The 24522-nt window shown below is 42.1% G+C and overlaps 1 protein-coding gene across 1 annotated transcript; it reads left to right on the top strand.

The window, feature by feature from the left end:
• The first annotated feature begins 15827 nt into the window (after positions 1–15827).
• RP9 (RP9 pre-mRNA splicing factor) lies at positions 15828–22654 on the top strand. Its single transcript, XM_074575493.1, has 6 exons — positions 15828–16266; positions 17665–17695; positions 18339–18468; positions 18789–18880; positions 20318–20379; positions 21501–22654. Exons 1-6 carry the CDS (start codon positions 15947–15949, stop codon positions 21715–21717), a joined length of 852 nt encoding a protein of 283 aa, XP_074431594.1. The 5' UTR covers positions 15828–15946; the 3' UTR covers positions 21718–22654.
• The last annotated feature ends 1868 nt before the right edge of the window (positions 22655–24522 follow it).

The following is a 24522-nucleotide window of genomic DNA, read 5'->3' on the forward strand; positions in this document are numbered from 1 at the left end:
TAAAGATAAAGCTTACGCTGCGTTTGGCACTTCTTTTTTGCCAGGCAGTGACACAGTCTTTATTTATGCACATTTATTTAAGAAGTTCTGTGTTTTCAAAACAATTCCTTGGACTCTTTACTATTTATGGAGTTTTGTCCTCATTACTCATCACCTCTGTCAAGAACAGTTCTCCACTTCTGATGTAATTACCATTACCTCAAGACTGCTGTGTTACCAGTTTTATTAACTCCTAAAAGAGCCATGTGTCCGTTCTGTGTTACCAAACCTGTGTGCTTCAGGCCTCTGCTCCAGTCGCCCTGCGCTGATGCACCATCTGCATCTCCACAAGCACACACAGAGATCAAGATAGTTGTCAGACAGGGAGCCACGGCTGCTTTCTGTCCTCCTAGCTTTGTTCAGGGAGCACAAAGTTAGCGGAATGCATAAGACACACAGTATTTTACTTAGAAAAGTCATTTTTAACATTTTGCTATTTTTTCAAAGCGCACACACACAAAAAACAAATTCCTATTTATATGTCGGTATGTTTGAACACTAACCCAGCTTCCCCAGACGCATTTTGGGGATGCCAATCAACATCAGATTGCTTTTTCTTCAGTCAGCCCGAAATGCAGCAATGACTAATAATTGTGAGCAGAGGGATGAGCCGACATGCCTAAAGTTCTTGTAGAAGCTGGTCCTGGAGGGACCAGACTTAAAAACACAGAACAGCTAAGGTCCATTCTCTCTCTGAAAACCTAGCTTTCAGAAATGTCACAGGTCAGGCATGAAATGACGATTAAGGAGCCGGGATTCGTGCCTTTCCATCTCCTTTTGGAGGATGTGCCTCATGTAATGTTCAAGGGGCTGCAGTTCTAGCTTTGGAGCTGCGCCGTACCAAACTAAAATACATCTCAAGGATTTGATGCTTTTCACAAATCTTTCGAAGGGCAAGGAAGTAAAATGCCAGCTCTCATTCTCTAGCTCTGTGTCACAGCAGCGTTACTATTGGAGCTCATCAAACACAGGAGAAACTCAAGAGCTCAAGTGCCAAGAAGGTAGATATGAAAATTCCTTCATACGCTGCTGGCACAAATCATGCCTCAGAAGCACTGAAGAAAGTCGAGGGGCACGCTGATGAGTCATTTCACATAAAGATTAATTTATGGTAACATGAGGAAAGGAACTAAAGCTTCAGCTTGAATCTAAGGCAGGCAAGATACTGCTCCTGTGTAACTTGAGATGCTGTTGTGCTCCTTGGAATGTGCTTGAAGCCAGGTGCCAGGCCGTCATGAGATGGTGGGCCTAATGCAAATTAATATGTTTGCAACACATTCGGTCACATAAACATAGGAGAGGTTGTGACTAGTGAAATATTCTGCTGAGTAGCCGTTGGGCTTCGCCAGTACTTAACCACTAACGGTTCTCAATTACCCATCCTATAGCTAAGATTACAGGCCTGATGATTCAGGCCCTGGATGCCTGAAGTATGCATTGTGTTTAGATATGGAGGTTTTCTAAAAAGGTAGCATACTGAGACAGAAAAATATAGAGTGGATTTACAATGTTTTCTAAATATCCTATCAATTATAGATCAAGAAAAATGGAGGTAGTCCTTTTTTTCTCAGAAAGAATATGTCAAATGCCGCAGCTTGGAAGATACTTTGAAATTATGGCAGGCAAATTTAGAGAGAACTCAGACACTAAAAGTGAAAAAGTGAGAGCAATGGGAAACACAGCTTGAAGTGATATAAAATCCAGTTTAAAAAAACCCAATCAATCTGCTTTTAATCAGTAGGTAACATTCAGAAAGATCACAGTGTAATGCTGTGTTTGGCTGTACAACCTACAGGGGGATTGTGTGAAGGGACTCTAAATATTTTTATTTTCTGCAGTTTTCCACAGCTGTTCACCTTGGTATGTACTCTCTTCCAAACTCCCAAGAAGCTCTTTAGAGAATAGTTTTGGGTTACAACTAATGTGAAAGAAGGATAGTGCTCTCTCTGCTCTGCTGAATTTCAAGGAAGGAAAATAAAACCCCCAATTGTAACTCAACGCTAATTTCTCCTTCTAAAGATCTGTAAAGTTCATGGAGATTTTCAGATACTTTCAAACCACCACAGAGGCAGAGTGTATCAAATTGGGTTTAAGTCTTAAATATGGCTAAACTATATCCGTAAAACATTCTCAGTAAGTACTGGTTTTAGTAAATGGCATTTTGAACGAATACTTTTTTTTTATTTTATGCAGCTACATGATAAATTCAGAGCACCTGGAATCTGAAGTAGCTCTTTGTACCCAAAATATTTTAATATAAATTCTATCAATTACATATAATTTAATTATGTGTCATTTACTGTCAATGGTGTGATTCATGAGGGACTGACATGGCCCTAAATGCCTTTGGTGACCGAAGCGATCCAGGTGACTTGGGCTTCTTCCTTGGTGGCCCATAATAAATACCGTGACTCAGAGCTCTTTACTCTTCACAGAGAGTCATGCTGGATTGATCGGCCACCTCCACAGGCTACTTAACATGCAGATTTTATTCTGATTTATTACTGGTAGTGGTTTAGCAGTAAACACAAAAGTGCACAGAGCATGCAAGAAAGGGATACGCTTTAAATTGCTGATACTGTAGGTAAATTTCACTTACTCCAATTCATCTTCAGTTTTTCTCTACTCCACCCACTACAGATGTTCTAGTGAAAGTCAAACAAATAGCAGGTAACGCTGTCAACCAGTACCTTCTTCCAGACCCCTCAGTGCCAGGAGAAAGTGTTACTTGCCCCCAGGTACTCAGCAGCTCCCCTGTTGGAGGTCACAGCATGATGAGATACACCAAGAGAGCTGTCTTAATTCGTGCTTATCAGCCTGTCATTCCAAATGTGCCATGCTAAATTATTATCCAAGTGATTTAGCAAATCTGGTTCATTTTGATGGACACAGGTTAGACAGCACAGAATCATAGAATCATAGACTTGCCTAGGTTGGAAGGGACCTTTCGGATCATCTAGTCCAACCATCAACCTAACTCTGACAAAAACCATCACTAAACCATCTCTCTAAGCACTACATCTACCCATCTTTTAAATACCTCCAGGGATGGCGACTCAACCATTTCCCTGGGCAGCCTGTTCCAATGCTTGACAACCCTTTCAGTGTAAAAATTTTTCCCAATATCCAGTCTAAACCTCCCCTGGCGCAACTTGAGGCCATTTCCTCTTGTGCTATCACCTGTCACTTGCAAAAGCCCAAACACAAGGATAGATGACAGCTGACTGCTGACTTCCACCAACACTGCTGCTGTTGGTAAGGTAACTGGCTGCCAAAAGCATACGCCTACATTGCACGCTCTTGAGGCATTGGTCTCGCCTTCTTTTGTGTTTGCATTGCAACCGTTGTAGTGTGTATACTAGTAGAAGCGAACTAATAATTGTAGCAAGTAGCCTTGGTGTAGATGTACCAGTGTAAAACTGCAAAAAAACTACCTTATGCATCCAGTTTTTCCTACCATTTCTCACAATTATATATTTAAATGCTACCGATTTCCATTCAATGCTCATGCATTTATCAGACTATACATATATATGTATGTGTTAAATATGAAAATGCCATTACCCTCATGTCACAAAAAGGAAAGGGTTTTCATACCTAAATACCCTTGAAAATAGAGACCACAGAGGTTAAAACTCACTTTTTCAGAAAAACTGAAATTTCAACATAAGTATCAGTTACTGGATTTTCAGAAAAGTTCACCTATGGAGGGGCTAAAATTTAAAAAACCTGGTCGTGACATACCTATTGTAACATAAGTAGCTGGGTACAAAATGGGAAAAGTGTTGGATAACAAATTATTAACACTCACATGAGCTAAAGCATATTCTAAATATATTGCAGGTACCCACAAAGTCAGAGAATGTTTTTGAAACAATGGAGTGCTTATACTAAGCTGCAGGAAGACTTGGATATTCCTAACAAAGGATACGTGTGGTTAAGCCACAGGTTTTTAGTCTGTGGGTTTCTCTAGGGTCGAGCACAAGTGGTAAGGGGTAAGGAAGCCCGTTGCACATTGACCTAAATTCCCAATGAGTGGGGGTTTGCATCTGCAACGGAAACGATCTAGGCGACTGCACACCAAAAAAAAAAAAAAAAAAAAAAAAAAGCAGAAAACCAGTGAGCTAAACTTCAGCCTTCCGCTAAACAAAATTTGGAAAACAGTGAGTCCCATTGAACTTTCATATGCAGCATGCACAATCTCAAAACTGTGTTGCTCAAACTGTGCAGAAATGAGTGGTTCCTGCAAAAAGGATCCGGCTAGTTTTCTTAAATGCATTAAAAACAAATACAGTCCAAAAATTGCTGATAGTTTGCCTATAGACAGACTCTTCACTGAGTCAAAAGGGAGGGCAGAAGCATTACATATTTACTTGAAGACTAAAAATCTTCTCAAGAAGCAGCATAGACACTAAGGTCTGAAAAGCAAATGGTCACAATTGGGTAACTAATTTATCATGCCTAAGTTTTATCACGCCTGATCTGTACTCTGTCTGCTAGAACTGTTATGGCTCTACAATTAAAAATAATAATGTTTTGTTCCAACATTCTTTTAAACAAAGCTGCCTTAATAAAGTCGGTTTGTAAATTAGGTGTGGACTACGACTCCTGCCCAGAAAGACAGAACGCTTTTATCCAAGCTCCAGTCTACCCTCCACCCCCACATCCACCCATCCCCTGCCTATAGCATTTTGCCTATAAAATGCCTTCTGGAAGCTGTATGCGTCGGCAGGAGAGAGGAAACGGTTCCTCTGCAAGCAACTTGGCACAAAATAAACTATGCAAACTTTCCTGAAATGTAAGAGTATCTGTTCTTCCAGATGTAAAACCAGCCTGCATTTTCAAACCAGCACACCACTTGCCTCTCCTGGGTAAAAGGATTATTTGCAGAGGTAATCCGAAAAGAGGCAAGTCAGGTCAGTCACTTCTCTGCATACCAGCGCTGACGCTGCCAGCGGCCACTGCCTGAGCAAACTGGAAACAGGACACCGTGTTATTTTTCCCCCTCCTTCATTAATATTAATCTGTGAATCTCCTGGGAACTGCCCAAAGTGCATAGGTGTTACAGAGCAGCGCTCACTGGTTCTTATTAGTGCGTGTAAGCATTAAAACGGGTGCTTATCAGGGGTCCAGTGCAAGAAGATCACCACAATAATCTCCACTGGTTAGTAAGCATTTCGTGACTCTTGCATGAATTTTTATTTACGTTATGCATCCTGAGAGAGGAGAGTCATATATTTAGATATCGACTCAACGCTTCGCTTCTACTAGAGATTTCAACATCACTTTAGAAGCAGATGCGCACGGATTCATAGGATGTTAATTGCATTTCTGAACTTGCTTTTAGCAGAGAAGAGTCCACCTGAGGAGCAACTGCAGGGTAATAATCCAATAACTTCCTTCAGACATCTGATCTGTGTACTAAAGGATGGGTTTAGGCCCAGGCTTACAAAATCGGGTGCTTTCACATCACACAACCATCTTTAGGTGTTTGCATAGAGCTGGTAAGATCATTCTGAGTGCTGGGCGCGTTCTGATCCCATTCCTGTTTTGCTGGGCTGTTGCAGCACAGGTCACAGTCTTTCTTGCCTGCCTTCTCCATCAGTTGTTCCAGCCAAGTTTTATCCATCTGTCCTGATGTTTGGGTCCAGACCAAACATCCTGTGCAATCTATGTGGGCTAAAGAAACACTCCATAAACATAAAGCCAAGAATTAAAGTCTTAGCAAATGAAAGAATTATGATGAGTCCGGTTACAATCATGCTAAGACATATAGCGCAAATTAGCCAATTATTGCAGCTCATTCAATAATGATATAATTAAAACTACTATACACAAACTTGATATTATCTATGCCTTTCTCTGGTATCACGCTAATGCTTCCACTGGGCTCAAAAGTCAATAACACCTGTCTTCTTTAGAAAAAGCAAAGGCTGGTTATAGTAAGTTGTCAGCATCCCAAATTCTTTACTATGATTACAGTGCTAATATTTATGATTTCTTCTTCCTCTTTACAAGGAGGAAAATGACGTTCTGAATTTCTTCGGTTCAAGAGGGACAGGGAACTGTTGGAAAGGGTGCAGCAGAGGGCTACAAAGATGATTGGGGGACTGGAACACCTCTCTTATGAGGAAAGGCTGAGGGATTTGGGTCTCTTCAGTCTGGAAAAAAGACGGCTGAGGGGTGACCTTATCAACGCTTATAAATACTTAAAGGGTGGGTGTCAGGAGGATGGGGCCAGGCTCTTTTCAGTGGTGCCCGGGGACAGGACAAGAGGCAATGGGCACAAACTTGAACATAGGAAGTTCCGCCTAAACATGAGGAGGAACTTCTTTACCCTGAGGGTGGCAGAGCACTGGAACAGGCTGCCCAGAGAGGTGGTGGAGTCTCCAACTCTGGAGACATTCAAAACCCGCCTGGACATGTTCCTGTGTAACCTGCTCTAGGTAACCCTGCTCTGGCAGGGGGGTTGGACTAGATGATCTCCAGAGGTCCCTTCCAACCCTATGATTCTATGATTCTATGATTCCTTCTCATTTTAGGTCTGCTTGCAGGCATTTTTGTATGTTTGCTAACAGTCTGTTAACTTGTTCTTTCTTTATTGGCTCACAGATCCATGTTATATCTCAGTTTACTACTTGTTATAGGTTTTACCTATGCTGCAGACTTGTTCTTTGTTCTGTTTGTTAACCCACAAAATCGATTGACTCAACTTCTAAGGCTTCATTTTCTTTAGTGACCTGTGCTTGACAGTTTGTGGCTTGTATCTACAGTCCTGACGCCTCTGTCATTGCCCTGTGCTTGAATTTTCAAGGCCTCCACTGTTATCTTGTATTTTGGGAGGCCCAAAATGCCCTGTTTTTTTCCCCACAGCCTTGAAGCTGCAGTTTCCAGATAATCTAACAAATGTTTTATTAACACAGCCTTATCACCTGTAGCCAACATCTGCTTGTTTTGGCAATATCGCTGGTACATTATTAAAATTATTTTATAACTGGGCTGAACACCTCTTGATTCTTAGTTTATTCAAGCATGACCAAAAAATACCACACAAGGCTGGCAGGAAAATGCCCTATTAGAGGATGCTAAATTGACTTTTTTTACACACTCCGCAAGTGACATATAGGAGCATAGGCCATGCACATTGGACTAGGAAATAATGTGTTTTCTATATCTATAATGATATATCTATCCTTCCATTTCTATATCTATATAACTATAGATGACAGTAACCTTCAGGCAAAAGTAAGTGTGAGGGAGTGTTTCTAGATGTCATTCATAGCAAAACTAGCATAATGGAACAAAAATATAGGGGCTCCTAGCCCACCATTGGAAAACACCATCTTTGTGTGCTTGGCAGGAGTTTCAACAGCCCGATATCAGAATTCCTTTCTCATTCCCGTCAGAGACACTCCTGGGTCAACTTAGTTAACTAACCCTTGTTTCTTTGCTGTACCACTGCTATGCTAGTCCTTCTCCATCACCCTCTTGAGAGAGGCACGGAAAGAAGAAGCTCTAGAACTGTGAGTTTCCATTCATTTCTTTTCAGTTACCTAGAAAGAAGCTCTTAGTAACTTGACATATGGGAAGTATGTTAAGCTTAAAGACCTGCGAACATTGGATAGTTTTGAAAAAAACTACGGTTAAGTGGGAACAGCTGTTTTGCATGGAACTAACAGATGAGCTATTTTAACCAGAGAAAATCATCTTTCTGTTTAATAGAGGTGGCAAGCAGAATGAAGAATCTTTGCCTCAGACTTTTCAGATTGTATTTTTCATCACTTTCTTTCTGTAGTATCTGTGACCCGTTAATAAACACTGGAGCCTTCTTAGGCAGCTGAACCAGTGTTCCACTGGAAAGTTGGCAACCTGGAGGGGACATACCAAGGGCAGATGCTGGCACTGAAGCTGAACTTGACTATTTTACTTGATACGCTGGGCATCATTTGAATGGGAACTGTTTTATCAGTCACTATTTTATGGAAGCAAAATTCAGGAAAAGAATCTGCCTTTGCAAGGGGAAACTTCTCGCAAATTGATCACTGATTTAAGAATATAGCCAAAACTCAGAAGGAGGAATTTCCTGCAGCTATGAAAAAAACCTGGCTACCAGGCAAAGAATCTAGCCTTGATCCCTACTAAGTCGTTAGCAAAACTCCTGCCAGCTTTGATGACAGTAAGACTATAACCATTAGGGGTTATGCAACAGTATATATATAGATTTAATACATGAGGAACATCCAATCTGGAATAATTAACATCCCTCTAATAAGGGGTTCAAATTGCAGCAATGCTGACTCAAACTCTCATCTGTCAAAACCAGATAAACAGATAATTATGGATTTCATTGCATCTGGCTGTTTTTTATGAAACCAAAGTCCTGCCCACTCAGCTTGGGCACAAGCGATCCCACAAAGGATGGTATGTTTTGTAAGAAGTTGGCAGAGTGTCCAAGGGTTGTCAGCCAAAATCTCCCTTCCCTAGTATTGTTATATAATGTGTTGTTAGCATCTGAGTGCTCCTACTACTCACACAGTTTCCAAATGTGCTCAGTCCTTACTCAGGCAAAGTCCCTTGAAGGCTACATGAAGCTTTGCCTCCGTAATGACATATCTGGGGCTTTAAGGAGAGAAACCTTATGAAATTCAACAAGGGCAAGTGTAGGGTGCTGCACCTGGGAAGGAATAACCCCATGCACCAGTACAGGTTGGGGGCTGACCTGCTGGAGAGCAGCTCTGTGGAAAAAGACTTGGGAGTCCTGGTGGACAACAGGATGCCCATGAGCCAGCAATGTGCCCTTGTGGCCAAGAAGGCCAATGGCATCCTGGGATTCATCAAGAAGAGTGTGGCCAGCAGGTCGAGGGAGGTCATCCTCCCCCTCTACTCTGCCTTGGTGAGGCTGCACCTGGAGTACTGTGTCCAGTTCTGGGCTCCTCAGTTCAAGAAGGACAGGGAACTGCTGGAGAGGGTACAGCAAAGGGCTACAAAGATGATGAGGGGACTGGACCATCTCCCTTACTAAGAAAGGCTGAGGGATTTGGGTCTCTTCAGTCTGGAAAAAAGACAACCAAGGGGGGATCTTTTCAATGCTTATAAATACTTAAAGGGTGGATGTCAGGAGGATGGGGCCAGGCTCTTTTCAGTGGTGCCCAGTGAGAGGACAAGAGGTAATGGGCACAAACTTGAACACAGGAAGTTTCATCTAAACATGAGGAGGAACTTCCTTACTTTGAGGGTGGCAGAGCACTGGAATAGGCTGCCCAGAGAGGTGGTGGAGTCTCTGTCTCTGGAGACATTCAAAACCCACCTGGATGCGTTCCTGTGCAACCTGCTCTAGGTGACCCTGCTCTGACAGGAGGGCTGGCCTAGATGATATCCAGAGGTCCCTTCCAACCCCTACCATTCTGTGATCATTCTGTGATTCTATTAACAGAAGAGACACCATGTCAGTGTATAACTGGAGATAATGGTGCTATATCAATAGTGTACTACAGAAATACATGCCCATCAAACAAAGTCTCACTCGTGAAAAAATGTCAATGGCACTTAGTGCAAAATGTCTGTGACTACATAGAGTTATTTTTATTTATTTATAGAGACCAGAAAGCAAAGGGCAAAAACTTGTGAAAAATTTAAGTTATTGAGTAGTTTCGTGTCTCTAAAGTCTTAAGTGAGTTAAAATAATGAAGAAAGATCAAAGATTATTTTCACTGAGTGGTGGCTTGAAGAGACAGTAAGCATTACACTTCTGATGGAATGGGTGACACTACCACTACAAACTCCAAGTGATCAATACGGCAGTATCTCCACAGAAGGACAGAGGGAGTTCATCCATTCAATCAACTACCAGAGGCCTGCAGGAGAGAATTTACAAGAAGGCAGGCGATCTTTCCTCTTGTAAGTACCAGCTTCTCTGTCTTTGGGATAGTTCCAATAAAAAGACTTGAGCATGTAAAACAGGATGTAGTCTTACGAAGGGACTTCAAACTAAAGCTGCAGTTCAAATAACTTTGCTCAACTGCTCCTTCTGCTTTCCTCAACTGCCTAATTTCCAAAGACACTTCCTTGCTTAGCTGTGAAGCTTTCCTGCAAGTGCACATTTTTGAATACCCTAGGTAGTAACCTAGTCTTTACAGAAACAAACAGTTTAACGCTTAGTTCACACCTGTGCTTCGTTGGGATGCAAAACTTTGATGTTCTTCTGCCCAAGTTTCCTAAAAGGCTTGTCCCTGTAGACATTTACAGAGTCTTGAACTCTTGACAGGATTGGGACTGTACAAAATGCAGCTGTGGCCATCATGTTTGTTCAGACATTTGCCCCCTCACTCCCTTTATGTGATGACGCGTGGCAGTAAACACCATATTAAAGGTTCAGGTGTGTAGGAACACTTTTCACTGCTGAGCTGTGCTGTTGTAAAGATAAGATTAATCTGAGAAGCAGGAAGTAGGAGTATAATATTGTCATTAGCAATGGTGCTAATCAAGGGAGAACTGGTCTCTGGCCCCTGCTTAGAGCATTGATTTTGTATCTTACAGAAAGAAGTACAATTTCCAGTGTTGGGATGGGCACTCTTCTTAGTGTACTCACAGCCAAGTTCAAACACACTTGTCCTTCTGATCCCATGAATCTCAAATGCTTTTCTCTACTGCTTCCAAAGACTGGAATAGGAATGGCAGGTGTCCCCCACCAACATAGCTATTAGGCTGATGGTTAGGGTATTTTTTCCCGGTGACACAGAAGCCATCATCACTGAATACCTAGATCAAGGAGGGAACCAAATCCAGGTCTCTCATTTTCTAATTGTTAAGCTAGTATACAAAAGAAAATGCCAGCACTTCCACTTTAAACAAAACCTTTTATTTCTCTACAAGAAAGGACCTCTTCTTGTAGAGAAGCACCTCTCTTCACAGCTGAGGTTCCCAAGAGGCTAGAAGTGCCACTGCTGTTCTGAGGTAGCCTTCCCTGAGGTCAGAAATGGTCCAGATATTAGACTCACTCTATTCTGAATGTTTCCTATGGGCTAGCTTCAGGCAGCTGTGGGCTGGCCGTGCTGGATTTAGACTGTCCTCTGTTCAGCCTGCTGCTTCTTCTGGATTCCATTAGGAGGTGCTTAACTTCCCATGGAGCCTAACATGGGTTCTGGATTCCTCTCCTGTGCGTAATATCTGACACATAATCAGAAACAGATCCTGGCCCAAAGCTCTAGCCAGCCAAAAATGGAGAAAAACAGATTGGCTGACATTCCGCCAGGGTTACACTCTCACAGGCATGCTGATGCCCATGGGATGACATAGATGTAAATTAATTTGGCCCTGGTATTATCGCTTGTATTTGAAACATTCAGTTGTTCATAACAAAAATAAAGTTATAGAGGATATTATGAAACATACAGGTCTGTCAGATACCTCACATTGTCACAGCAATTCCAGTGTTTCTACTTAGATGTTTTGGTGAAGCTGGAATAAAAACACCATGACAGTCGGGTCTTACGGTAAAACAACATTTCCCAAAAATTAACTGCTTGAAATGTCCAAAGCACTATATTCAAATAAAGGGAAAAAAAAACATACAACAAATACCTTGCAAAGTGCAACAAACCAGATCCTCAACTAATCTAAACCCTTTAAATAAAACAGACTTAACGATTTACAGATACTGAGGATCTTTGCTCCAGAATAAATAGAACTGAAAATAACCATTACACTTTTTCTACTCCCTCCTTCTTCACAATTCATTTTGTTTCAATCTTTCCTAAGAACTGATATGAAAGCATTCATCTCCTTGGGTAAGTGTGCAACAGTCACAGGAATCCAGGGGTTTTCTCAGCAAAGGAGGAAAAAGAAACTTTGGAGATACCTACAGCTTTAAATAATATCCTCTATTAAAAATGGGGGTAAAAAAGTCTGACCTCACACCTAGGTACTTCTGAAATGGGTAATACAGTGACAAAGTCTATTTCTAAGACAGATGAGGAAATGCGCTAGAAAATTACTTTTTTCGAACAAAAGAAAGAACACATTTAAACCACTGGCTGAACAGATTTAGGTACCTATCTAATTTTACCTTCTTTGTGCCCCATTAAATTACTGTGGTATAGAGTATTACACAAATGCCCTGATCTGCTCAGAAATTTGGGCCTGGACATACAAGCCCCTGGGATGCAAAGAACGCAGCCAAGCTGTCATTGACTTAACAGTGAGAAGAGGACAATATACCATGGTCTGTCCTTCTGCCTCCACTTGCAACCCCACGCTTCTGTTGAAACTATGTGCTGAATCCCTGAATGCGTGCCAATTATTCTGTAAAGGTTGAAGTCATTGAATCTGACATCATCTACCTCTGCCAGGCCCCTACCTGCTCCAAACTGGCAGAACTCTTCTTACTTCAGCCAAGCTAGGACAGTCAAAGGTGTACGAAAGCAAGACTGATAGGGTGTCTGGAGAACGCCTGTCTCTTTTGCTATTGCACACATCCCTCCCATAGAACACCATTCATGAACTGGAAACTCTCCATCTTAGAATTAATTATGTTTTCTGTCAGTGTCCTAACGCGCTGGAAAGCTGTTCCAGACTCTGACTACTCTGTTGGTTTGAAAATGTGAAGTAAAAAGGCACTTGAAAATAGCAAAATAACATGGGAATGAAAGGGGGGCTAAAAAAGGCCATTATATCACTTGAGTTTGCTGCCAAAATAAAGTCTCTATTTAGCAGGCATCAGCCCAGCTGGTACTTAACTTTTAGTAACTATTGCCATTTTTCTAAATAGAGTGAACAAATGATACTGTGTCTCACTTAAATTCTTTCAGAGTTTTAAATGTAATTGCAACACCTCAAAATATTTCTCCTTCCTCACTTGTTGCTTGAAGACGCATGACCATGTAAGGAACCGATTGCAATTTGACATGTTACCACATGCTAGCGGTGTCACAGCAGCAGATCTCTTAGCCTCCAGCAAACATCAAGTCATCTGCTTAGCTTGCTCTATAGTGGATTACCTTAAATCACATTACCTTCCACTTGCCTCATACTAAGTGTAGACAGACAGATATTTAACTCAGATTAGCAAATAAACTGATTTTGCTGCTGCGCCTTTAGAGAAGAGGACTTCAGCGAGTATTGCACCTCGGATCAGCTGCTGTGATCTGCCATTTCAAGAGATGTCAGCAACTCCTCAGCCTCTTCTTCCCAGATTAGGCCTGGAGAAAGGCTACTAATAAAAATCCCAAAAGGCCCACCGCTAAGCAAAACACACAGACAAACTATAGACTCATGGGATGAATGAAAAAGGTTTTCTCACAACTTACGTGCCATCTCATGACATCTCAGCCAGATGGACATGTTGGGATTAGTTTATGAAGAGCAGAGGTTGGGGTTTTTTTGAGATGAGTATCTGCAAGATTACGTCGCTTTGCTGCTGAGTGTTGTTTTGTGGCATTCTTCACAGTGCCAGCAAACCTACAAAATTTGGTGTGTGAAATAGAAATCTGCATCAATATTATATATTAGTGGCAGGACATGCAAAAGCTAGATTATTTTGTTTAAACCTTGAAATAAGCACTGAATCCCCGCAAAAGACTGTCACGGAATTAATTGGACAAATCCAATGTCCCAGAAACTGAAGTTACAATGGCAGCCACTTAGCTGAATGCAAGTGACAAACGAGACACGTGATCTTTTGTCCCAAATAAGTATGTTTTACCAAGTAGAATCTAAAATAGTAAAGTAGTGCTTGTTTAATAATATTATACTGTGAAATAGAGCCTAAAATTGATATTTCCCTTGGTTTTTATAAGCTTTTTAATGACTGTTTTTATCACAGTAGGATGGAAGGACTTTAGAACCACAGTTTGCTGACTAGCAAACAGCATCCTTTGCCTTTGATGCACACTTTTGAAGCACTAAGATGATCAGTTAAAATCACCTTCGGTTCCTGAACGTCTAAGGTATATTTTTTTTTGTGTTTCACTCAGCACTTAAGCAATGCCAGAAATCTCACGTGCCCTTGAACTTCAGTGTGAGGCTAAAGTAGTAATTTATGCTTTGCCTTCCCAGCCCTGACCAACCACCATTCCTCATCCTGCAACAGAAAGATCACGGCTGGGGTAGGAAACTGCAAAACCTGGGGTCAGGTTCAGCTCTGACCTTCAGGTGTTCATACACTGAAGAGGAGGCGGTTGCCCTTTGGTGGGTCAGGCAGCTCTGGCTGCAGAAGCACGGCCCTAGCCAGGCCTCCCTGGGCTTCTGGCTGGATCCTGCCCCATAATCAACCTGTACTTCCTGCGGGCACCAACCCACCCATTAAAAAAAGAGAAAAAAACAACCCAAACTCAACCTGTGCCTTCTGCGTGCTGCAGGAGATGGCCCTGACCTTCTCCTCCCTCCATCCACGTGCATTTCAGCCTCTGGCAAGCATGGCCTGTGACCACCAGGATGGCCACCTGGTCATTCTCCCCGCTCCCAGACACCCCTCAGCTGCATCCTCAAATGTCCCCAAGGCCTTGGTGAGGGGGGTGACCCCCTCAGCCTGCTGCTCCACCCCGGGATGCCTGCTCCCCAAGGCCTCTTGGCTGGCCCACCACCATATGGGTCCAGTCTTGTTCAACATATTCATCAGTGACCTGGATGAGGGGACAGAGTGCACCCTCAGCACGTTTGCCAATGACACAAAACTGGGAGGAGTGGCTGACGTGCCAGAAGGCTGTGCTGCCATTCAGTGAGACCTAAGCAGGCTACCGAGTTGGGTGGAGAGGAACCTAATGAAGTTCAACAAGCGCAAGTGCAGGGTCCTGCACCTAGGGAGAAATAACCCTGTACACTGGTATGGGTTAGGGGCTGATCTGCTAGAGAGCAGCTCTGCAGAGAGGGACCTGGGAATCCTGGTGGACAACAAGTTGACCATGAGCCAGCAATGTGCCCCTGTGGCCAAGGCCAATGGTCTCCTGGGGTGCATTAAAAAGAGCATTGCTAATGGGTCAAGGGAGGTCATCCTCCCCCTCTGCTCTGCCCTGGTGAGGCCGCACCTGGAGTACTGTGTCCAGTTCTGGGCTTACCAGTTCAAGAAAGACAAGGAACTACAGGGGAGAGAGTCCAGCGGAGGGCTACGAAGGTGATCAAGGGACTGGAGCACCTCTTTTATGAGGAAAGGCTGAGAGACCTGGGTCTGTTCAGCCTGGGGAAGAGAAAACTGAGAGGGGATCTCATCAATGCTTATCAATATCTAAAGGGTGGGTGTCAAGAGGATGGGGCCAGGGGCTTCTCAGTGGTGCCCAGTGACAGGACAAGAGGCAACGGGCACAACATGAAACACAGGAAATTCCATCTCAACATGAGGATAAACCTCTTTACTTTGAGGGTGGCAGAGCACTGGAACAGGCTGCCCAGAGAGGTGGTGGAGTCTCCGTCTCTGGAGAAATTCAAAACCTGCCTGGACGCGTTCCTGTGCAACCTGCTCTAGGTGACCCTGCTCTGGCAGGGGGTTGGACTAGATGATCTCCAGAGCTTCCAAACCCTACCATTCTGTGATACTCCCTCTGACCCATCTATACCCTCCCTCAGCCCAGCCCCCGTGTGTAAATAATTGTAGCACTGAGGTGTTTTTTTGTTGTTTTTTTTTTTTTCTAAAACATTGGTGTTTTGAGAGCGCAACACCACCGCAGAGATGAGTTTTAGATACCCGGGAAGGGCGACAGGGAGCACTGTTAGGCGGCAAGGCGCGGCCTCACGGCCGCGGGGCCGCCTGAGGCGGCGGCGGGAGACCTGAGCGGGGCTGCTCCGCCCGCCCAGGCCCAGGCCCGGGAGCGGGGGACGAGGGGCTGCCGTGGCGGCGGGCGGAGGGGGCGCTGCCCGCCCGGGAGGCGCCGCCGCCGGAAGAAGTCGGCGCTTGGCCGGGAGGGGAAGTGAAGCCGAAATGCAGCGAGTGGAGGGCGGGGAAGGGAGGAGAGGAGAGGAGAGGAGGGGAGGGGGCGTCTCCGCTGCCGCCACCGCGGCCTCGCCTTCCGCCGTGGCTCTGCCCGCCGCGCCGATGTCCCACAGGGCGCGAAGGGGGCAGGAGGAGGAAGGGGTGGAGGATGAGGAGGAAGAAGAAGAAGCGGCGAGGGGCAGCCAGGCGCGACCTAAGAGCCACCCGGAGCCCGCGGCGAGCGGCGGCAGGACCCAGGACCGGCATGAGAGGAAACGGAAGAGGCAGGAGGCGCAGCAGCTGCGGAAGCTCCAGCACCTGGAGTCCTTGTAAGGAGCGGGGCGGGGGTGGTGGTGGAAGGCTGGCTGCCCCCCCGGCTGCCCCCCACCGCCCCCGCTCTGCTCTGAGCCCACCCCGCCGCCATCTGGGGCTTTTTTTCCAGGGCCAGTGTTAAAAACATGCCCCATTTTTAATGGATAAGGGGGTCTGTGCCGGCTGTGTGGGTGGGAGCGGGGCCGGGCGGCGTCGCCGGTGGGAGGGAGGCAACAAACGAACGAACGTTCCCCGCGGGGGGCTCTGGGGCAAAGCCGCCTCCGTCACCTTGTTATAGATTGAGGCCTGGTTTGATTAACAAACATGATTCTATTTATTACAACCTTACGGCGGCTGCTTGGGGAAAGATGGGTCTTCTCCAGGTTCCTAGAAGCCTAGGAGTTGCAGCATAGTTGCTCGGCCGGTTTCTACTAGAGTGGATTAAAAAAGAAATAGTAATAAGGATGAAAAAGGTTTCAGAGCTGCCTGATGGCTCCGTCAGTAGCCTGCGGTGCTGTGAAAGGTTTATGCTGCTTACTGGAAAGGGTCTAATGGAATAAAAAGATCAGTAGTTTCACACGAACGTGATTTTCTTCTTTTCCAAGTGGAAGTGCAGATCTTTTCCTTATCAAATGCGCTAAACAGCACTCATAAAGTTATTGTTACAAAGACCATTTCATAGTTTCCTGGCATTTTGGCATTGTAACTCCTAAGCACATGTGCTTTCTCAGTTGCTGTGCTCTACGGAGCACCTGCTCACTATTTGGATTTTAATACATTTTATATCTACCATTAACTCCAGAGAAAAGCTGCAGGAAAGGTGCTGCTTTGGTCAGTAAGGTGCTGTCTTTAGGTTTAATACACGGAGAGAAAAAGATGAAATTATTATTATATAATAATTTATTGCCAAATATGTATAAAATATATATATATTGCCAAATATATAAGCCAAACTTTTCCATTTTGGCTGGCAAAACTAGATGTAAGGAATGGTCTGACTAGGCATTTTCAGCTGAGTATGTCTGTGATCCAGCAGGGCTGGAGTAAAGAAATTTGGTTCAGCGAGATGCTGGGGAGGGGTGCTACAGAAAGAGAGGAGGGAATTGTGCATTCGTGCTAACGGAAGCTGAACTGGATGTACCACACATCCCTGTAAAGCAGTACGGTGAAAGTAGTTGTTTCCCCCCCTCCAGGAATATGAATCTGAAGGATGGTTGCAAGAGATGTGTGTGGTGATATGACACCTCAGGCTGCTTGCATCTGGGTATCCATGTCCTGCTATGGTTCTTGATAAAGTCAAATTTAAGGGAAAATGTGAGGTGAAGGTTTTAACACTATACCATTGAAATACTGTATTTCTCAATTTATTTGTCTGTGCTAAGCTGCAGAGTAACAATATTTCTATTGCTTTCCAGCTATGAGAAGCCTCCCCCGGGGCTAATTAAGGTTGGTAAATCTATTGCAGTAAATTTTGAGCACTATGAGGGATTTTCACACAACCTGTCTTTTAGCCGTTTATCTTAAGTGTCTACGTTACCTGTATAAATTACAGAGGGAAGTAGGTGCTTCCAGGGGAAATCTCAGCTCCTCAGTTACAAGCCAGCCTCTTTGACTTGGTGAATCCAGAGTGAAATGCCCAGAGTCAGATAGGATCATACCAGTTCTTTCATCATCTCTTAGCACGCAAACTTAATGCAGTATTTAATAGTGCAGGTAGAGGGGAGTAATTTGTTGTGAAGCAGATTTTCAGTTTGCATGACATCTTTTCAGGATTCTTCTCCATTGCTTGTGCTCAAATGTTTGTGTAAAATACTTTCCATTCATAATGATTGTCGCTTTTGCCAAATTCATATACCTAAGCCATAATCTAGTAAAGTTCAGACTGGAAAATTCAAGGGCAGGGAAAAAGAAAATTACTTAATGCTTTTAAAAGGGTAAGTTATTTTGTATCCTTTATGTGTTACAAGAAAAAGAAATATTGCAGGGGAAATAGGCTCCATATTAAGTTAAGGCCTGCACGCTTGGAGTATGAATTTTTATGAAGTTAAAAAAATATATGTGATTTTATTGTCCTTATCTTTTTCCCTAGGAGAATGAAACAAAACCAGAAGACTGCATACCTGATGTACCAGGCAATGAAAGTGCACGAGAATTCCTGGCCCATGCCCCGACAAAAGGGCTTTGGATGCCTTTGGGAAAAGAAGTCAAAGTCATGCAGTGTAAGGCTGAAAATATTCCAGATGTCATTGGACCTTCATATAGCCATCCGTTTACTCTGGGGGAGGGCAGAATGTCTGGTGGAGAGATGACAAGGTCCAGGTAGATTGGCATCATATTGATATAAAAGCAACCAGTACCTTGAAGGCTGCAATAAAATGCAAAAATTCATTTTATGGACATTACATTTATCAACGTAATACTTGTATTTATTTATTTGTTTTAACAAAATGAAAATATTTTCTGTAAATGTGCTTTTTTTTTTGTTCTTCTTCTGATCTGGCTTACAGATGCAATTCACTGCTACTTCTTTTCTTTAAAGGTTGGAGATGTAAACGTTATGGACACAGAACAGGAGATAAAGAATGCCCATTCTTTATTAAAGGCAATCAGAAATTGGAACAATTTAGAGTAGTGAGTACAAATACTGTGGTATTATTGCCTGTATTTTTTAACATTGACGATGCATAATCTTGCAAGTGAAGAGAAGCTTGTTAGATGATGCTTTATTAAGGACTTTTCCTCTGTCTCTAGTATAATATAGATGCCGAAAATCTCCTAATAAAGAAAAAGCTACAGATGTGGTTGGATGTTTGACTACTTTGCAGAAAATCTACTCTTCAAGAGGAAAATTAGTAATTTTTACATTTAAATTGGAAATCTTCAGGAACCTGTTTCAACCATTATATTCCATTTCTGTGATTAAAATGTCAACGTAACAAAAAATATGTTTAGTCAAGCTTGAGCTGCCCACATTACAGCTGCTTCAAGCCTTCCGCTCTCACTGTGAACAACCACATCATGAAGCCTGTTGTCTAGGTCTGTAATCCAGTCATTGTCTATAAGTCTGATCTCTCGCTACACGAGGCTACATCTCAGCTCTGCAGATTCTTTCTGCGTGACCTCTTTAACTTTTCCTGTTGCTCTGCATTGTTAAACCATATTTCTAGCTCTCATCACTTTGTTTCTTATGTCCTCATTTCTGTCCTTAAAAAATGCAATCTGCACTTATTCTGTCCAATCAGAATGCTACTGCAAAGAGTATTTTTAGCTCACTCCCATGACCAGATTGCCTCTGTTCTTCATTTTTCCTCAGGCTGCATCAAACTCTTGTTGTACGTCCAAGGCCCCTCATGGTGCATTCCCGACATCTTTCATTTGCTACTGACATTTTAATTTGCACCCCCGGTCAGCATCTGATACCTCCTCTCTGTTGAACTTGTTGGCTGAATCTTCCAACAGAAAGATCACCCCATCTTTTTGCTGCATTCTTGCACGGCATGAACTCACCTTAAATATCTGCAAAGTTTGTTGGCCGTCTTCCTTCACAACAATCTTTTGCTGCAATGCCTGTTTAAATTAAAAACAACTGTTTTAAGAACCAATAATGGTAGCACGTAGCATGTTAGGAAAACTCCAACTACATTATCCATTTATCCTATATTCCCTGCTCCTGTATTCCTGTTTTTTTTGTATCCAAGTTTTTAAAATACGCTATAAGGCCACAGCTCATTATTCTGAACATCAATGTCTAGCTATTCCTATAGTATATGTTTGGGGTTCTCTTAGTTAACTGTGATCAGAGAAGGAAAGAGGTAGTGTAGCTAAAGAGAGTCCCTTTAATTGGTGATGTAACTAGGTAAGCTTTTCCCAAAGTAAAAAAGACAGTTCAGATTGACAACGTTAAGTCTGACAGTGTACTTGTCAATTAAGAGCTTGCCCAATGTATTTCATGTTTTGAAAAAAGCCTCTTGCACTGGTTTGCTTCGGTTTGAGTTTTAGAGAAATACAACAGTCGGTGATAAATACTTCTCTTTACCAACATTGGGTTTTGTGTTTTCCACTTTAAAGGCACATGAAGATCCAATGTACGATATAATAAGGGAAAATAAACGTCATGAAAAAGAAATGAGGTAGGTGTGTTTCTGTAGTAAACTGCATTTTCAATTTGGTTTTCATTTTCATAACACGATACTAAGGTATAGGTGAAATTTAGATATAAGCTGTCCTTAAATAACTCAGAACATTTTTTAATGGCAGTTACTTTATGTTGGCAGACATTAATGCATTTCTGCTTTCCCAGTAATCACTCCGTAGTACTTCCTACCTCTTTAATTCTATTGGCTTCTACGTTTTTTTCGAAACCAAAGTTTAAAGAGGAGTCATATTCACTTATGCTGTAATATTCAGGTATTTGAGTTTAGTTTTGGTAGGCCTAAAAAAGTTCGATTTTTTTTGTTTTGTTTCCTTTCACTGACATTTTCTAAAATTTGGCACATCAGAGTGCCTTCAGTAGACATAAAGGGGTGGATTTAGGAAGCTAGTTCTAGGCAGCTGGTGTTGTTCCTCATGTGAGGTCATTATTCAATATATAACGCCGCAGAGTTCTTTAATGCTTTCTTGAACTGCATCAATGAGATAACTGAACAAACTATAGGTAGCCCGCAGAGCTGCTGCGAATGTGTGGCTTCTTTTTAATTTATTAAAAAAAAAAAAAAGGAAATCCTTAGAGAGGATACTGAAGACAACAGTAAAATAAGAAAATAGTTTGTCCCCATTTGCCAGTAGTCCATGAAAGTTCAAAGGAAGAGTGCCTGTCAAAAATAATACCTCTGCATCTGAAGTAGAGTCTACTCTGTCAGCTTCACTGACGTCACCTCTGTATCAACACGGCAATGAATTTCATAATATAATAATCCCAATATTCATCTGTGTATGGATAAGCACAGAACTTCTTATGGTGGTCTGGTGATAGCTGTTGCTGCATTATTTTGCACGCATAAATATCAGCCAGTATTCCGTGGGATGAAAAGTCTGTGAGAACAGACCATCTGCTTGTCTCGAAAGAGGTTGCTTGTATTAGTCTGTGAAAACTGTAACAGGAGTGTAATTCAGCAAAAGAGGAAGTGTTCCCCTGCCCTTTGCATGCAGCTTACATTTCTCAAGCTAGGAAGGAAACAGGTTAAATCTAGAATAAATTATTAGAGGTAGAGGAGAGGTAGAAAGGATTCTCATTCACATTTTTTAAACTCAGGATACAGCAACTGAAGCAGCTCCTGGAGGACTCTACCTCAGATGATGATGACAGTGATGAGGATGATGAAGACAGCAGCAGCTCCACTTCCTCAGAATGTAGAGATAAACACAAGAAAAAAAAGAGAAAGAAGGAAAAGAAAAAAAAAGAAAAGAAGAAGAAAAAGAAGAGAAAGCATAAATCCTCTAAATCTAATGAGAAGTCAGAATCTGACTGATGGCAGTCACCTGCTGTGTGCTGATTGACCTCCTACTTGTGAACTGCAAGGAAAGATCCAGAGAATGAGGAAGAAACCACCAGAAAGGGCTTTATTAAACTCAGAACATACAGATGGATACATACAGCATCCTACACTGGCTGTCCTCTTCTGCCCCTCTGCAGTGCTGCAGCCAGAAGGAAGAGAGCTGCATTAAACGATACTCAGTCAACCATATCCTTTTACTGTAAAACCTGTGTGCTAACGGTCATCCGTCTTGGGCAAATTGGGCCTCTGTGTTGCCGTATGTGACTATCAGCAGAAAGCAGTGACTACCAAGGCATCGCCAACAAATCTCCAGAGTTCAGCAGACTGTCTATTGAAGTGTCTTTTCTCCATGAAGTTATTTTGTTTATATACAAAGCCTCATTGTAAGGGGACTGCAGTTTGCACCGTGCAGAGCACTGACACTTCACTTACAGTGCTTATAATAAGCAGGTTGTACTGTTAATTTTTTTTTTCTCTGCATACCGCCCACGTGCTGAAGTTCATTGTGCATATCCTAGTACTGGCAGCTGGGGAAATAAAGAGCCCTGCTGGAGGGGGAAAAAAGTTAATCAAGGGGATTTACTTTAAGACAAAATTGCAGTGTCAGCAAGACTTGGGGGTTTTTTGTGTAGCAAAATCTCAACATCATCGCCATTAATATGCACAGTTTTGCAATACCTGAAGTGTTCTCCAAACCACAGGAGTGGGAGCCAAGTGTAATGATGATAGATGTTCAACTTTACTGTAAAGAGGTAGTGGTTTTAGTTATTTAAAAAGGGCGTTTTCATGTTAGAAATGAAAAAGATTAATTTCTACATACACTTCAGTATCAGTTGTTTTGATACATTTGAGGATTGTTTTTTTTTCCTTTTAAAAAGGCTTGGGGAAATAAATTCCAACTTACTTTTTATGTTTACTAGAATTATTTTATGTAGTAATATTTTATGAATCATCCCACAAGAATATAAATGTGTAAGGCTTTCAAAATGGTTTTCAATTACATGCATGTAAGCCACAGAACAGTAGTAAAGAACTTGAAAGCAGGAAGAAGGGAAAGTTTTGTGTACTTAATTGACGTTGTGGACAGACCACGCTCTTCTTTTAAATAATCTTGCAGACTTGACTAGAAAGATTGAGATTGCTATAAACTGCATTAGAGTAAGCATCTCTTTTTGGAACCTCAAGGTATAGTCGTACAAAGCTGTGATTTGAGGATCTAAATGATGTATATTGGTGTTCTGCAAAAGGAGAAAGAAAAATAGATTTGCTTGGAAAGGACTAGGAAGGACTTAGAACTTATTCTCTGTGCTTATATTGAAAAAAAACAAACAACATGATAAAGTTCTAACACCAGTAGAGTGAACATTAACAGTGAAATCAAGGAATGTAAAATGCATTTAAGATTTTTTTTTTCCCCTCTGAGACCTTTGGAAAAGATGACAGGGGAAAGTATAAATTAAAATGTGTTTTCTCTCTCCTACACGTCTAAAAGTCATTTAGTAAAAACAAACCCCCATGTCTTGCCAGTCATTCATAACACGTTCTGGGGAAAAATGAGGCAGTCAAGGCATACTTACAAAAAGATTCTTTATCTTATGCCCAGAGCTTGAATGTGCAGTTGTATTTTATCCTCCAGTATTATTTAGCAAATCTCCCTGTGATGGGATTTTCTGGTGACTCCTGATAATTCCCTGTATCAGCATCACCATCAACAAATTCAAAGCTCCTGGCTCTTTCACCAGAAACAGATTTAACAGCTGAAATAGCATTTCATTTATAATGAAATGAGATATATAATAATAGCTCAGTTCTCTGTACTGCCACATTTGGTCCTGAGAAAATCCTTGTGTTTGTAGCCTTGTTGACTGTTGGACAGATAGTGGAAGCCACAGCTAAGAGTCACCTGACGCATTCTGAGAGAATTCTCTCTGAAGTTTGTCTAGAGCAGAGCTAACCTAAAGATCTCTTCAGTTACTTCAGCTTCTGTCATTTAAGATTCCTCTGAAGTTTAGCTCAGTAAAAACAAACTCAGTTTTTCCTTAGCCTGTCATCCCATTCCTTGTTAATGGGCCCTTCCCATTTTACCTACCAGGGTTTACTATTTGAACAATCGAAAAAAAAACACTGTAAGAGACCATTCTCTAACTTATATCAAATTCAATTTAAAAGTTTGTTTTGAGATACCAAATCACTGTTCTGTACCAGACTAAAGGTCTGTTTGACCCAGTGTCTTTTTGTACTCATGGTCAATAGCAGATGCCTACACAACAGAAAAGTGCAAATTCCAGTGGCGTTATTTCTGTTATTTCATCAAAATGCTGTTTCACTACCTCTACTGCTTGGAGCGCAAGTACTTCGAATCATAGGTTGTATTTTAGTATTTAGTAGCCTTGGATGTATTTTTTTCTTTTACATTCAGTCACTTTTTGTAAACTTGCAATTTCCTTCAGCAAGGAGCTCTAGAGATTAATTAATAATTAGTGAAGAAACTCCATTTGCTTTCACACCTCTCCCTACTAGTTTCATTTCATGTACCCTAGTTCTTGTAATGGAAAGCATGTCAACAACTGATTACAATTCATTTTCCCCTTATCATTACCACTTTTATAGATCTCTATCATATCCCATGCATAAAAATTTTACTAATTCTCTACTGAAATTGATAAAAGTAGAGCCAATTTCAAAATTAAAGCTAACAGTTTCAACAGAGTAAGATTTTGAGTAGTCCTGACTGGCAGCCAGTGCCGGAGTGCTGAGAAGCATGATTCATTTCATCAT

Source organism: Larus michahellis, chromosome 2 (genome assembly GCF_964199755.1).
Source record: "Larus michahellis chromosome 2, bLarMic1.1, whole genome shotgun sequence".
Classification (NCBI taxonomy): domain Eukaryota; kingdom Metazoa; phylum Chordata; class Aves; order Charadriiformes; family Laridae; genus Larus; species Larus michahellis.

Bases quoted from the DNA above. Each gene is read 5' to 3' on its own strand.
- RP9 (XM_074575493.1), top strand. From the start codon at position 15,947: ATGCAGCGAGTGGAGGGCGGGGAAGGGAGGAGAGGAGAGGAGAGGAGG. The intron at 16,267-17,664 runs GTAAGGAGCGGG...ATTGCTTTCCAG, and splicing joins CTCCAGCACCTGGAGTCCTT to CTATGAGAAGCCTCCCCCGG. The intron at 20,380-21,500 runs GTAGGTGTGTTT...TTTTAAACTCAG, and splicing joins CGTCATGAAAAAGAAATGAG to GATACAGCAACTGAAGCAGC.